The sequence below is a fragment of the Corythoichthys intestinalis genome, chromosome 5, assembly GCF_030265065.1.
Source record: "Corythoichthys intestinalis isolate RoL2023-P3 chromosome 5, ASM3026506v1, whole genome shotgun sequence".
Lineage (NCBI taxonomy): Eukaryota > Metazoa > Chordata > Actinopteri > Syngnathiformes > Syngnathidae > Corythoichthys > Corythoichthys intestinalis.
In genome coordinates, this window is record NC_080399.1 from 39,231,467 (window position 1) to 39,247,886 (window position 16,420).

Consider the following 16,420-nt stretch of genomic DNA (forward strand, 5'->3'; position numbering starts at 1 on the left):
ATTTTATACTCCCATTGCCTTATTGGCTACCATTGACAGCAGAAGGTGTCCAGTTTATTTTTAACTGGGAGGGGCCTCTCACTGTCCTCCTCCTCCAGTCCGTACTCGCATGTGCTCAGCTTGCCCGTCAACTCCCAGGTGGTCCTCTGGTCCACGAGGATCTAGTCATTTTGCTGAATGACCACCTGCCGGAGCGCCTTGGTGGTGGGGGGTCCACTCCTTGTCGGCGAGATTGTCGTCAGCCAGTGACTGCAGCTCTGCGCAATTCCCTATACAGACTCCCAGCGGTATTGACGAGCAGATGTGTCAGCAGTAGCAAAAAAAAGAAGAATATTTATATAGAAGACACCTCTTATTGGCTGCCATTGTCAGCAATAGGTATTCCATTTACCTTACCTGGGTTTTGGCAGATTACATTTATTGCTGTCAATGCAGCCAAAGAGATAATATCATAGTTCTTATCATTTCAAATTTCAGTAATCATTTAAGGAAAATCAGTAGAGCACTCTATTGCTATAACATGATGCAATAAATAGATTGTATGAGGCAATAAAAGAAATCAATCAAAAAATACACAATCTGTGTCAAGGAGTTGTAGTTGTCCAGCCGGTTGGGGCTTTCCACTTCTTTGAAAAACTTAGCAACCTGGTGGGAAAAAAAAAAAAAAGAAAATGTAGCTGTAGTGCAACATTTCTCTAAAAGAATATACCCGTAATTTTTGGACTATAAGGCGCAACTGACGATATGCCGCCACCCACCAAATTTGAAACAAAAACAGCATTTGTTCATAGATAAGCTGCACCGGACTATAAGCCGCAGCTGTCCTCATGATATTATGGTTTATTTATACTAAAAGATATAAGCCGGTAGGGTAACACTTTATTTGACAGCGGCGTCATAAGGCTGCCATAACATAAGATCGTCATAATTATGACATGACACTGTCATTAGCATTAGTGAATACTTAGGACAGATGTCATTTAGTCCTATTCGGCAAATAAGCTCACTTTTGAATGAATGTAAAAGATCCGAGCTGGACATAAATGGAGTTAGTGACAAAATTTGCCGGATGACACTTAATGACATCTGTCATAAGCATTCATTTACACCAATGACAGTGTCATGTCATTATTATGACAGTCTTATGACAGTCTCATGATGCCACTCTCAGATAAAGTGTTACCTCTTTACCCAAATAAATCAACAAATAAGCGGCACTGGACTATAAACCACAGGATTCAAAATGAGGGAAAAAAGTAGCGGCTTATAGCCTGAAAATTATAGTAATTAGATAGATTTCCATAAACTGAGGGAATGCAAGACTTTTCAATTAGCATTTTAGAACTGTAGTGCCCGAGCTTAATTTGTGATCAGTTTTGCTCACTGACATACACTGATCATTCGCTGCCAAACCAAGTATACTATATGTATAGTATTTACATAGCATGTGCTGTGGTAGTTAGTTAAAATATGAGTATATTGAAAACCAAAACTATAAGCAATCAATGATATCATAGTTTGGCTTATAATTTAGTTACCCTATGTGGGAATTTGGTGTCATTAAAACTGCAAAAACGACATACAATACCACCACTGATTGTAACTTAGCGCTAGCATGTAGCACAAAAGGTCCACTGAATCAGAGAGCTTGATCATTGGATCTGGCTTCACCAACAAAGAGTTTGGTTCATGAGTATGTGTCCTTGTTTTCATGTGCAAAATGCGGCCGCTTACACACAAGGACCCACCACCAGAGGTGGGTAGAGTAGCCAAAATTTTTACTCAAGTAAGAGTACCGTTACTTCAAAATAATATTCCTCAAGTAAGCGTAAAAGTAGTCATCCCAAAATTGTACTCAACTACAAGTAAAAAAGTATCCAGTGAAAAGAATACTCAAGTAATGTGTAACATTTTGAGTAACTGCTTTTTCTTTTTTTTTTAAACAATTGTATTTTTTTTTCTCTCAGCACAAACCTACCTATATGAACTGTTGTTATAATGATACTGTAAAATAACCCATTACATAACCACATTAAGCCAAAGAATTTTTTAAAAAATCATTAAAGAGAGAAGAAAAACACTAATGAAGCACGAGTACCCTGTCATCTAGTGGAGAAAATAGTTCCTACTTTGAGTAGTGAATACTGTAGTTCCTTCATAATTACTATTATGAAATTAAAAGGATCATATCTCCGGTTTTCTGTGGTCAATCGGTGCCAAATAAAAACTGGGAGAGCTTTAAATCCGCAATTTTGATTCATGTTGATGGCAGCGCTCTATGTCAAATACCTCATTTGTTTCGGTGCTTTAAAGACATGTGATTGAACAGGCTTGCGTGATCATAGAACGGCAAGCTTACGTCTGATTGGTGTAATGGGGTCATGCACTTAATGTTGTGACTTTTCATTGGTGAAATTAGTAGCGCTACTCTTGGCATGAGCATTGCTAGCAAAAAAAAAAAAAAAAAAAAAAAAAAATCTAAAATGTAGAATAAAGATGAAAAATGTAACGACTTGTGTAGCCCGGAGTAAGTGTTGCGTTTTTTCTTCAGAAATCTACTCAAGTAAAAGTAAAAGTATGGCTTTGTAAAACTACTCTTAGAAGTACATTTTTCTCAAAAAGTTACTCGAGTAAATGTAACAGAGTACATGTAATGCTGTTCCTACCCACGTCTGCCCACCACTTACATTTATTTCTCCAATGGGAATATCTGGAATCAAGCCAACATAAACCATGGCCACAGTGTTTTGTGTTCACCATAATTCTGTTGTTTAGGGTCATAGTCAGTTGGAAGCAACACGTTGATGCAGCGGGCTTGTAAAACGTTTGTCCGAGGGTTATGTTTTTGCTCAGAAGAAGGAACTACATGTTGTACAAATGGAAACCTATTCTTCTTGTTGATGTTGACTTTTTGTTTTTGTCCGCAGTTTGAAGCTTACGTGTACGAGGGCTCGACAGGTGTGGTCTTAAACTTAACCATCGATGATAGAGATGATCCAGCAACAGGAGCATGGAGAGCTGTGTACTCCATAATCAACGGAGATCCCACACGAAGCTTTGAGATCCAGACCAACCCAGACAATAATGAGGGAATGCTTTCTGTTGTCAAGGTACCTAATGGTAAATCAGCGTTTAATCCTATAAATTTCCTTGCTTTAACATGCATTTTTTTAAGCCTCTAGACTATGAAGGCACAGCGTTCCACAAGATCTACATTAAAGTGGAGAATGAAGACCCCCTGATTCCTGATGTTGCTTATGGCCCTACATCAACAGCAACAGTTCAAGTCAAAGTTTTAGACATTAATGAGGGGCCGGTCTTTTTCCCTGACCCCCTGATTGTCACCAGGATGGAAAACATTCCAGTGGAAAGCTTTGTCGCCTCTCTTAATGCCACAGACCCAGATACATTACAGCTTCAGAGTGTAAGGTGAGGTGTTTAAGTAAAACATGCTGAATGGCAAAATCCTCACTGTTTTGTCATTCTATTGCATATTGTCAGAAGGTGTGCAGTGCAGCATAACCTTCACTGGTTTCATTGGCTTTCTGGTCTAATGTGTGCTTAATGTGATCTTGAACAAGCATTGTAATCTTTTCGCACCTTGTAGTTACATTACATTTACAAATAAACTTGACCAAACAACGCCCCATGATAATGACCAAAGAAATAAACCCAGTCAATTGTGACATTACCACTCAAATAATTCCGGTGGCCTTGCACACTGTAAAACAAATAAATGATTACCGTAATGAAATAAAACAGACAGTGTCAGTATCAAGCGCAATCAAATATTGAGTTGCTGCAGTAGAGGAAGTGAAAATGTCCAAATTTGTCCAATTATGTGATTAGTAAGTGGCAACAACAGTTTCATTACAGTTAACTTAAAATCGTCTCATTTTGTTTAAAATTGTAATTCTAGGCACGAGAAGGGGTGAGTAAGGCAATTAAGGATAAAGATATTTTGTTCAACCAATATTTACTGTCATTTTTATATTGCGGCTGGATGAGTTAATTACCTAACAGCAGGACTTGTAATCGTTAATACTAGTGCATTTTAGGAGTAATGTGACACAATATTAAAACTCGGGTTTTACATTATTTTCACCAAAAAATCAGTTCTTAAACAAACACAAAATCCTTACAGTTAGAAATGCCTAAAAGCAACGAGAAATGAGACAGACTGCACATGGCAATTCCCATGAGGAAATGCCTGATTTCAATTATACCAGACTAGGATTGGCAGGTTATGGGTAATGAATGTATCCTCCATTGCCTGATACAGTGGGGCAAATAAGTATTTAGTCAACCACTAACTGTGCAAGTTCTCCCACTTGAAAATATTAGAGAGGCCTGTAATTGTCAACATGGGTAAACCTCAACCATGAGAGACAGAATGTGGAAAAAAAAAAAAAAAAAACAGAAAATCACATAGTTTGATTTTTAACAAATTTATTTGCAAATCATGGTGGAAAATAAGTGTTTGGTCAATACCAAAAGTTCATCTCAATACTTTGTTATGTACCCTTTGTTGGCAATAACGGAGGCCAAACGTTTTCTGTAACTCTTCACAAGCTTTTCACACACTGTTGCTGGTATTTTGGCCCAGTGCTCCATGCAGATCTCCTCTGGAGAAGTGACGTTTTGGAGCTGTCGTTGGGCAACACGGACTTTCAGCTCCCTCCACAGATTTTCTATGGGTTTGAGATCTGGAGACTGGCTAGGCCACTCCAGGACCTTGAAATGCTTCTTACGAGGCCAATCCTTTGTTGCCGTGGCTGTGTGTATGGGATCATTGTCATGCTGAAAGACCCAGCCACGTCTCATCTGCAATGCCCTTGCTGATGGAAGGAGATTATCACTCAAAATCTCTCGGTACATGGCCCCATTCATTCTTTCCTTGACACAGATCAGTCGTACTGGTCCCTTTGCAGAAAAATCGCATCAAAGCATGATGGTTTCACCCCCATGCTTCACAGTGGGTATGGTGTTCTTCGGATGCAATTCAGTATTCTTTCTCCTCCAAACACGAGAACCTGTGTTTCTGCCGAAAAGTTCTATTTTGGTGTCATCTGACCATAACACATACTCCCAGTCCTCTTCTGGATCATCCAAATGCTCTCTAGCGAACCGCAGACGGGCCTGGATGTGTACTTTCTTCAGCAGGGGGACACGTCTGGCACTGCAGGATTTGAGTCCCTGGCGGCACATTGTGTTACTGATAGTAGCCTTTGTTACTGTGGTCCCAGCTCTCTCTAGGTCATTCACTAGGTCCCTCGTGTGGTTCTGGGATTTTTGCTCACCGTTCTTGTTATCATTTTGACGCTACAGTGTGAGATTTTGCATGGAGCCCCAGATTGAGGGAGATCATCAGTGGCCTTGTATGTTTTCCATTTTCTAATAATTGCTCCCACAGTTGATTTCGTTACACCAAGCGTTTTACCTATTGCAGATTCAGTCTTCCCAGCCTGGTGCAGGTCTAAAATTTTGTCTCTGGTATCCTTCGACAGCTCTTTGGTCTTGGCAATAGTGGACTTTGGAGTGTGACTGAGAATGTGGACAGGTGTAGATTATGCCGATAACAAGTTAAAACAGGTGCCATTAATTCAGTTAACTAGTGGAGGCTCGTTAGACCTCGTTAGAAGAAGTTAGACCTCTTTGACAGCCAGAAATCTTGCTTGTTTGTAAGTGACCAAATACTTATTTTCCATTCTAATTTGGAAATAAATTCTTTAAAAATCAAACAATGTGATTTTCCGTTTTTTTTTTTTTTTTTTTTTTTTTTTTTCCATATTCTGTTTCTCATTGTTGAGGTTTACCCATGTTGACAATTACAGTCGTCTCTAATCTTTTTAAGTAGGAGAACTTGCACAATTGGTGGTTGACTAAATACTTATTTGCCCCACTGTATCTGTTTCGTTTCCCATTTCTAGCCACATTTTGGAGTCTTCTTATACAGATCTGAACATACTCGATTTCATTTACATTGTCTCTTTTTATCACTTTGACACTTAAATGTTTAAATAATCTAATTTGTGACACTCCACTAGTGCATGATATTTCCAGGATCGCGGGTTAACAATGTTACAAAATTTTGGGATTATAATGACAAAGGGAAGCTAAACGTCTTGCTTTTGATTTACATTTAAAACTTGAAACTGAAGCTAGCTATACACTGAGCAAATGTCAGTGGCATGGTGTGATTGAAAATGGCAAAACATATTTTCCATAAGAATCATTCAGACTCCTCGAGTTTATGCATACCTGCATATTTCAATTTTAACACAGAACGCATTTCTTCATTTCACTTATATGCTATTTCCTTTTTTGTCTCTCCACTCGTTGACATTTTTCTTGCACCAGATATTTTTGCCATGCCAGAGCTGTGACCTGTTTGAGGACACTGAAAAAGATAGACACAAGGATGGTTGCAAACGGAGGATGAGGGAGCGTGCACGGAATAAAATAGGGTCTAGAAAGTGGAGTCAGTTCTCTTAACTATGCTGCTGTCTCCCTCTGCATAAATGTGCAGGTGTTTGCTTGTGTGCGTGAGACTGCGTGTCATGCGCTAGGTGCGCACGCGTGTGTGTGTGTGTACATGCCCTAGGTTCTACGGGTTAAATGAATTTGACACGGAACACAATCCGTCTGAGCCTTGAATCATAGTCGTTGTCATTCAGAGGCAAAGCACGTACACCTTGGATTTCCGCTTGTATACTTTCCATGTAAAGAGTATCTTGGTAAAATGAGCACATCTTGAGTGTTGACTCAGAGAGGTGACCCAATAACCTGTTACTGCCTATAATAAAGCTTACATGACAGAGAGGTGGCCTTTTGTCATATAGGAGCAAAGAAAGTCTACAGAAAAGGACGTGGCCATAGTGTTACTGAGTCAAAAGCTTTTGTATAGTTGATGAATGTGACGCATGTATTAGCAAACAGTCCTGAGTTGATGATGGACTAGAAAATGTGACTGTATATACACGTACTAACATGAATGAATCAAATTACAAAATACAGCCAAAAGTGACTTGACATGAAGACTTGACATTTAAATATACTGTGCTGAAAAAGCACCCTTCATAGGAATGCTGTCACTACCAAGATTCTTGTATGATATATTATGTATTAATTATGGTAGTCATTACTCTTTTCAAACCTGCAAATGTGCCATAGGTGGCATTTTTCAGTCTGAGAAAGATTACCATTCCAGTGAGAAAGTATAGTAAAATGCTAATTCAACTCATTTCATTATTTGGGTGGCATTTTACTCAGTGCCAAATTGCACAATATGGCAAATAAACAGAGGATATTGTATAATATATGGTGAAAGAATGAGATTGGAGAAGTTCATGAAATTAAATGTCTTTTGTTTTGTTAATGATCAACCACAAATGTTTAATAGCATAACATGTGACATGTATCAAAATCTAATATCTAATTACAGTGTGCTCCTTTAAAAAAGACAATTCATTTCAATTCCAGAAATAATCAGTCATCATGTAAGTCGAAATTTTCTTTTCAACTATTTTCACTTATGTTTTCTTTTGCACCTTTCACACACACCAAACACCGTTTAAATCCCGGGATTTAATGTGTGAAAGCAATTTCCCCGGTCGACTGACAGGGAGATGACGCGGACATTTACAGAGTCTTAGTATAATGTCCGCGACTTTCCTGTGAAGCCGTGTGTATGTGAAAGCAAGCGTTAAATTCCCGGGTCACAGCACGATGGCTGATGACGTGAATATCATGGCAGGCCGATGGTCATTTCCTCCTTCTTCGCAGTAAGCTTAAAAGCGCTAAACAAACATTGCAATCATATAAACATGGCAAACGGGAAATAGCAAAATTAAACAGAAAACATAACGAAATTCAATTGCTACTGGGTTGTAGAGCCGAGGAATAGAGTCCTTTGTCCATCTTTGGAAATGTGTTGTTTATTTTGTTGCCGGTGTTAGTTTCCGCAACTGCGGAAACAAGGTTGCACGTCAAAACGGAAAACAACAGAGGATTGCGTTCAAGGGTTTATTAAATACAACAAAAATACATGCGATTGCGGAAAAGGGGGAATAACACAATGGGTCCGTGACAGTAGGTCAGCGCGGAACAATAATACTAACCTAAGTGGTAGGCAGAGAGACGATCTGACAACAAAACAAATGCACGCAAATACCAGCACGAGAGGATTTCAAACCAAGGGCGGCAGACGAACAATCTAGCAAATGCACGAAATTCAAGAGAACAAGGTGTCGAATGGCGCCCATCAAGTTAACATCTCGGCACCCTTCTCTTGGATCGCCTGGGCTCAAATACAGTCTTGATGAGCTTGAATTGGCTGTAGGTACTACGTAGGGAACGCTCCCACAACTGGTTCCGTAATAAAACAATGTGACAGCCGGTGCCGACCAAAAATGACGTAATGTCCGGGTTATAAAATCACGCAGGCAGACCCCCCCCTGCACAGAGAGCGCTGAGTTGGCAAAACGGGCCAAGTTTGGGAAAGTGTCCAACCTACGTCATTCCCAGGATATCTCTCCATGCGTGAAAGCAAAGATGCGAGTAAATCATGTGTGACTTACACGAGAGTTTACCGGGATATGTGTGTGAAAGGGGCTTTTGATTGTCTCATGAACAAGCAGTGACGCAATCACATGCAACTTCCAAACCATGTACTGCCATTGTTGGAAATACATATCTAATCCATTAGTATCATCGTTACTACCGTCTATGCGAGTCTATCCCATAGACAGAGTTTGACTTTTGGAGCGGGGGGGGGCACAACATCTTGATGACCTCGAAACGCAAAATTAACTTGAAAAAATATTTATAAAAATAAGTTTAAAATGAGCGCTTTTTTTTTTTTTTGTTTCCCATCATTCTTGAGGGGAATTGTAAATCATGCTGGGTAGGACAGCTATACTTTTCACCAAAACTGTCATCCATTAATTATGGTTTGCCCGCCGGTGTCGTGCCAAGATAGTTACCACCGTCAAAAATTGTATCCCCTGGGCGTAGCCACTGCCCTGCACTGATTTGCTTGATATCCGTGTTTTGATGATGTAGTTACAGTATCTACGAGGTTTTAAAACATGGCACATCCATAAAAGAAAAAAAAAAATTCTGTAATATAACATAACATATGTACTGAACATAAAAAAAGGAAATTTTTTACTGTTTTACTCGTAGGATCTATAACTGTTATTGCTGTGATTCAAGTCCTGTATGGAGTTTCTCCAGTTTAATAAGTGTCGATGTCCAAAATATATAACTGTGGTTCTTTTCTGGCTTCAATTAATTGTTTAAGTCGACATAACTCATAAGTAATGTGTGTGTGTGTGTGTGTGTGTGTGTGTGTGTTTGTGTGTGTGTGGAGAGGATACAATTTTTGATGGGGGTAACTAAATTGGCAAGACACCGGTGGTGGCTCTGTTGTACAATTAGCGTATTCAGTGGGGCAAATTGAAACTCCACTCATCATTTTGGCGCTGCTCTCTGGCGTTTCATGGTCCATGTTTTCAATCCTTGGTTCTTGCACAGTAGTTGTTGTCACGTTTGAAAACTTAGGTTTGCAAAAATTACGTATATCTATCTTGCTTCTTCGGTTCTCGGGTGGTTTTGGCTAAGCAAAGCAAATGACTGTCTAAGGTGCTACTCACATGATCTGCTCGAAAAATAATTTCATCCCACTATAAAAATATCTTTTTTTGTTCATTTCATTCATTTTTATTGTCTGTTTAATTGCTTTGCAACTTTTATAGACAATATTTTACCGGAAAACTCTCAATTTTAAAATCATATATAGGAAAGTCAATTACATGCAATGACATTTTTCGGTCACCAGTGGGGGCCTGGCCCCCTGGCTCCCCCCTTAAACTCCGCTTATGGTCTATCCCCATCAATGGCAGCAGATGTGTTAAAGGATATGCATGTTAAGTGGATTGCTCATTAGCTGCGAATGGATCAGCGAATGATCGTACTTACAACAGCTCAGACTGACTTTTAAATGAAACAATGCAGCGATATGTTGTTCTGGATTAAAAACATAGGTAATATACACAATGTTATTTTAAAACTAAAATTAAAATCAAAAGCAAAGCAGTTTGACTTAATTCTTCCTTCCAAAGGAACCTAAACTTATTTTATTTAACTCATTTTTTACCTTCTCGATCTCACAAATGCATAATAATGATCGCATCTGTGGTGGGAAAGAACCTTACGAATGCATTTCAGGGCATTTTATACAGTACAGTACAGAATGTACAGTATTTGTTTAGTCCAACTCATTTTCTCTTGTAAATGTATGAATGTTTGTCCTGGTAACCCAATTGCAACTTCTTTCCGGGGTCCTCTCACTCACAAAAATTTAATAAAAAGTACGCACTGTTTTCCTAACCTTGCTTTGAAAAGGAGAACGTCTCAAGAATCCAGGTCATACATTATTCAGTAGCTTTCTTTTTGCTTTCACTCTTCACTGTGGCCATATGCCCGGTAAAAGACGTGGGACTTAAAAGAAGAGAGTAGTGGAACCTTGGATTTCAGGCTCTAAGACTCTCAGGTAGCTTTGAAGAGCCATGGGTGGGGTAAAAGAATAGGACAGGCAGTGATTCAATGCAATGCAAGGACGATCCTTGGTGTGTGATACATCAATGTTATGAATGGCACAAAGGCTGACCATGGATGCAGGTCAGACAGTATCTTCCCTTTCTTCTCTAAACTATAATATGGAAGAAGACAATAAATCTCTTTTGACCAAAAAGTGGAAAATATTGTGACTTTTAACATTGTGTTCAACTAAATGTTCACTTTTTGGACCGACTGAAAGTGTTCCACTGGCAATTTAAGTTCTGCCAACAATGCTATCATTGACTGGCTTTTTAGGTACTGTTGCACTCACCACAGTAATATCGATTGGCCAAGGTGTCATTCTCTGTGTATTGTGTCATAGACAGGAAGGGATTATCGTCAAAATAATGGTAGTTGATTGTTTTTACTATTTTTTCCCCCACGCTAGTAGGCTTGTCTGTACCGTAATTACGTGTTATGGACTGCAATGTCTTATTGATGCCCATGGTCACAGCGTGACATAATTTATATGCAACAAGTTTGTCTCAAAGTACCTACATGTCTGTGTGACAAATGATAACCATGACTATGTTTTGATGGAAATGTAATGCTACCTGAATTATGTATTTTTAGAAAACATTTTGAATAAATGCATGCTGTCAAATCCTCTCACAGAACGTAATCGGGAGACATTTGTGAATGTCAGCCATCCATCTTAATCACTCGCATGCATCACTTTCGTCACTGGGGTAAACACCACGAAATCTAGAGCAATCAATTAAAATCAAACTGCTTTGTATTCAAAACAAGATGCTATAGCATACAAATTGAGAATCTGTGGAATGTTATGTTGTGAGAAAATCTAAATGTCAAGAATAAGGAAAAAAACAAATGCCTTATAAGTGGAAAACTAACCACTTTAGTTGCTTTCGATCCTGTTAGCTACATAAAAATAATTAGAGGTAAGATAAGTGCTGGCTCATTATTGATGCGACACAAAGCGAGAGCTGGCCGAGGCTACTCGAAAGGCAGTACTGTAGAAGCAGATTTCAAATTATAAGGCAAAGGAAGTGGAGAAAATGTATTTTCATTACAAGCCCATTCACAGTATGACGCCTCCTTGTCCTCACTCCCTTCTTGATCCCTCATCATCATCACTCTCCCTACTTCGCCACCATTTCTTTTCTACACCTCACGCTTTGCCTGCTGTGAATTTAGATGAAGTGCACAATAGTTGTGTCTAAACAGAAGTCAGCATAACCCTTGTCCTTATTCGTTTTGCTTACTCACACTCTGCAGATCTCTGATACAGTTTATTAACATTGGCTGTTGGCCATCTCTCTCGAGATCACTCACTCTCCTCAGAGTTTCATATCATGGCAGTATTTTGCTCTCAGAAGAGGAAGTAGTTCTGATACTGTATAATTCAAGTGGATTTAGACTAACATTGATTTTGGAAACTAAAGGGGAAAAAATGCAGAGGATAAAAACTACTCGTTAAAGGGGAGCAGACATGTTCCTCATGTCTCCTGTAAATTATGACTCTGTTAATACAATACTCTGCACATTAAAAAATAACAATATAAAACAGAAGCTAATCTTAACAATCTTTGGCCTTGGCGCCATTTTAGAAAAGTCCTAAACCAAAAACCGTTTCATGATGATTATTTTGGTGGGCAGTGCAGGTCTAGACTTGGAAGAGGCGTGTTTAACTTACCGTTGATAAATTGATGGACTTGTAGAGGCAGTTAAATTTGTATAAGTGCCGTTTTGTGCAGCTGCACGGGGAAAACACCACCGACCTCTTTTCGGAGGAACAAAATTTTAATTTTAGAAAGCCCGGGGGTAGACTCAAAAGGCTCCTTGTTCTTGTTGAGGACACTAACTAAAATTGCTTCTCCAAAATCATTTGTGAACTGATTGGAATGAATCCTGAACAATAACCCCTTTATTTTTTTCTTTTGTCCGAGCAGACACACAAGCTCCTTGAGCACACAGAGGACCACTGTGAGCAACATCAGATGTGTGCCCTGTGGCTACACACCAGTATCATGCATGTTGAAAACCTTGGATCATAGCAAGTTACATTAAAAGAATCAAATTACAGCAGCAATTTTCATCAGTTTACTTTTAAAATAATTGATTTGGCCAACTTAAAATGCAAAAGACAAAAAATTCATTGTTCATGAGATGTGTATTATGTTATCTGTGAGGGTCCTGCTTCCATAGGAAAAATCCTGCTTTTGCCTGCGTAAGGTCCAGTTGTGGCATGGGTGGGTTAAAGAATAGTTGATAAATAAAACATAATGAACAACCACAATGAGAGAATATCAAACGCCTACATGAAAACTGTTCAGACAATAAAGACACTCAAGATTCCTACTCTCCTTGTCGAAGCAGCTTTACAGGACAGGTTTAAAAAAAAAAAAAAAAAAAAAGAATGCAGATACTCTGACAGCCATTCCATCTTAAAATAAGCAAATGGTTCTTTTAACTAATTTGCTCTCAAAAACGTATAAATATGTTCTATTTTTAATTGTTTCAGTGTCCCAAAGACGTATTTATATGTCCTCTACGTTTGTTTTTTTTTTTGTTGTTTTTTTTTTTTTTTGTTTGTTTTTAAAAAAAAAAAAAAAAACATTTCTGGGTCTTGATTCAATTTAGCTCCAAAGCACAAAGCTGAAATTCAATTTTAAAGCAATAAAACTGGCCACTGGAGGGCAGTCGCACATTTGGTAAGCCCCAAAACCCGATTCAACAGCAACGAACGGCCAAGCCACTCGGCCGGACACCGGCGGGAGATGACTGAATGGGTGCCAGGCGGCGGACTACCGAGCAGAACAATCAGTAGGACGCCCGGGATGCCAGGCGCTGGACGACCGAGCAGAACGACCGGGACCAATAGTGCAGCGTACGATGGCTTTGAGTCCGTGCTGCTTACGAGCAGAGCCCGCAGAGACTCAAAAAAAAATTCATCCATATGAGACAGACGGTGATGAGCGAAAAGTTTAACCCGCTGTCGCGGCCGGAACAGGGTCATCTTTCAGTTAGTTATGTGTAAATAAATTGTTACTTTGTTATGAAAAGCTCTATTTGTCTTGTTGTTTATGTTATTTTGTAAAAGGAAAACATTATTCAGATGTTTGGGATGTAACTAAAGCCAAAATAGCTGTGTATAAGTCAAAGTTGTGTTTGAAATGTATGCTTTCACAAAAAGCTCAATTTCTCCATTTTTTGATCAGAAATTGGAAAAATGCTCAAACTAAGCTATTTTCTAATGCTGATTTCTAAAGAATGGAAAAAGATATGACCTATTTTTTTTCTGCTGAAAGAAGAGAGAGTCTAATCTTTCTTTTGGTGGGTTCCATGTTTATATAACAATACAAAAGAATTTTCCGTGCGCCTTGCAATATCAGTCAAAATCCAGTAAAACAACCGGGAGTGAAGGGCCTTGCTCCGGTGAAAATGGCTGGGAGTGAATGAGTTAAGATGATCCCAAACCAAAGAAGTACAATGGCACAGAACCAATATTATTGGTCTAATTACTAGAATTTATCGCCCCTGAACTTTAATATTAATTAAGACTAGCGCTTGCACAAACTGGCAGCGGAATGTGGCTCCAGTAAATCAGCAGAGGAATCTTACTCACTTTTCCCTCTTTATTTTTCTCCGCACTCCTCACGTCTTGCACCTCACAACTATGCACTATTTACAATCATGGCGTCAGTAACTCACCAACGGGAGCGCCGCGTTGCTATATCTAATGCACCAATAGGAGCGTTGTGTTGCCGTATCAAACGAAGCAATAGGAGTGTCGCGCTGACACATCACTCCGCTGGTGACAGTAGTCCTAGTGATGCTACAATACGTTTCTGTTGTATTTTATTTTGTGCACTGCATAGATTTTCTTGTGCGCTGGGTCTGTGCAAGCAGTGTGCGGTTGCACACACACGCAGCCTAGAGGGAACATTGATTCTGAAAGCAAGATTGTAAAATAAGGTGATGTATGCATTGTGATGTAACGTTGCATAGATCACAAAACATCAGCTCGAACGTGTCCGTCGAGCAGTCTTTGTCCATTATAACTTTTTTGCGAAGAATCAAGAAACCCTAAGTTTGTGGAATAAGAAATAAACATAAAATTTTCATTGATCTCAGAGAGCTGCCATTTTGTCTAATAAGCCTACTGCTGTTGACTGAAATTAATGTTGCAATGGTCTTGAAGAAGGGAGAAAACATTTACTGAATACCTTTAAAGACTAGTCTTAAAAGAATAACTTGATGAAATGACGGCTTGAAAAAAATAAATGCCTGATTTGGCTTCAAATCATAATGTCATGAGTCACTGAGTTTGGAGCACTCAGAGAGATTTTCTTCACACCAAAGATTATTGACAAAAAAGTGATCTGATTGATATAGCACTTTCACAAGAATGCATTTCTGAAAAACAATGCATGGTTTAATACTGTTTTGGAAGTGGGTTATTAGGACAGTGATAATGTAAAGTGTCTGTTTCAACTATATGAGAGTAATGTCAAACTTTCACCCGTCTTCCCAAGGTATGCCATTCTGCGAGATCCAGCAGGTTGGCTGACTGTGAACCAACTGCGAGGAACTGTCAACACATTGGCCTCTCTGGACCGTGAATCTCCTTATGTTTACGATAATAAATATACTGCTCTCTTCATTGCCATCGACAATGGTGAGTGGAAAATAAAATTATAGATGGACACATTTTGTTCTATTCAGAATGTTTTTCACTCATTCACTCCACTCCATTTCATTGTGAGGGGCTGGCAGCGACTGATAAGGTTACAGTTCCATTGACGGTGATAAATGTCCAATACATTCTATCTCAGTCAGCCTCTCCCAGTTCCCATGGATTGGCCATCTATCACCGTAAAATTAGTAATTATCTGCTGTGTCTACCGAGCTCCTGATTCAAATGTCTAGTTTACTGAGTATATGGAAAAGATACTATATAAAACGAATAATAAGCATGTTTTCGTTGTGGAGACATTAATCTTGGGATAAAATATGTACAGCATGTTGTTTGATTTTCTCATACATTCATGTCTGATGAAACTGTTACAGTGACCTTGTGTGCGCTATTTGTTGCCACCATGTACACCTCAGCAATGTATCCTTTTAAGAGACTTATAAGAAAAGCATTTTGAGTCGCTACTCACACCAGCTGTGATAACATGTCACACACATAGCCACAACAAAATTGTTCCACAGCAAACAGATGCAAAAATGTCAGGGACATGACAGACTCATAACCTTGTACGCCCAAAAATTAATCGAGCTGCTTGACTGGACGCTTAGTTACCAAACCCAGATTGTTGACTGTGTTATTTTACAGTTTTGATGTATGTTCCATGCCTGAATGTGCGTCTTTAGTTGTATGGGGAACGGGAAACTGATAAGCATATGCTTTATCTCGTCCGCCTTTGTCGTCTTCTTCGGTTCCTTCGGGCAAATCATAATCACATTTTGTAATTGCAATGATTGTCAATGATACCGATGATGATGACAATAAAATTCCATTAAAAAAAAATAAAATAAAAAAAAAAGGTTGCAAATGAATTAAATGCATTCTTTATAAGAAAAAATATATCCATTTACCGTATTTGTCAGACTATAAGTCGCAGTTTTTTTCACAGTTTGGCTGGGGGTGCGACTTATACTCAGGAGCGACTTATGTGTGAAATTATTAACATATTATGATATCATTTTTACATGTTATTTTGGTGTTTTGGAGTGACACTGATGGTTTGGTAAAGTTGTTAGCATGTTCTTTATGCTATAGTTACCTGAATAACTCTTAATAGCTACGGCCATGTTTGTGTTCTGC

The 16,420-nt window shown here is 38.9% G+C and overlaps 1 protein-coding gene across 1 annotated transcript in view; it reads left to right on the top strand.

Annotated features, from left to right (window-relative positions):
- Positions 1 to 16,420, top strand: part of cdh13 (cadherin 13, H-cadherin (heart)) — a 399,871-nt gene that overhangs the window by 316,546 nt on the left and 66,905 nt on the right. Inside the window, exons 8-10 of the mRNA XM_057837307.1 lie at positions 2,928 to 3,110; positions 3,176 to 3,429; positions 15,123 to 15,265. Coding sequence (XP_057693290.1) covers positions 2,928 to 3,110; positions 3,176 to 3,429; positions 15,123 to 15,265 — 580 coding nt within the window. The remainder of the gene's footprint in view (positions 1 to 2,927; positions 3,111 to 3,175; positions 3,430 to 15,122; positions 15,266 to 16,420) is intronic.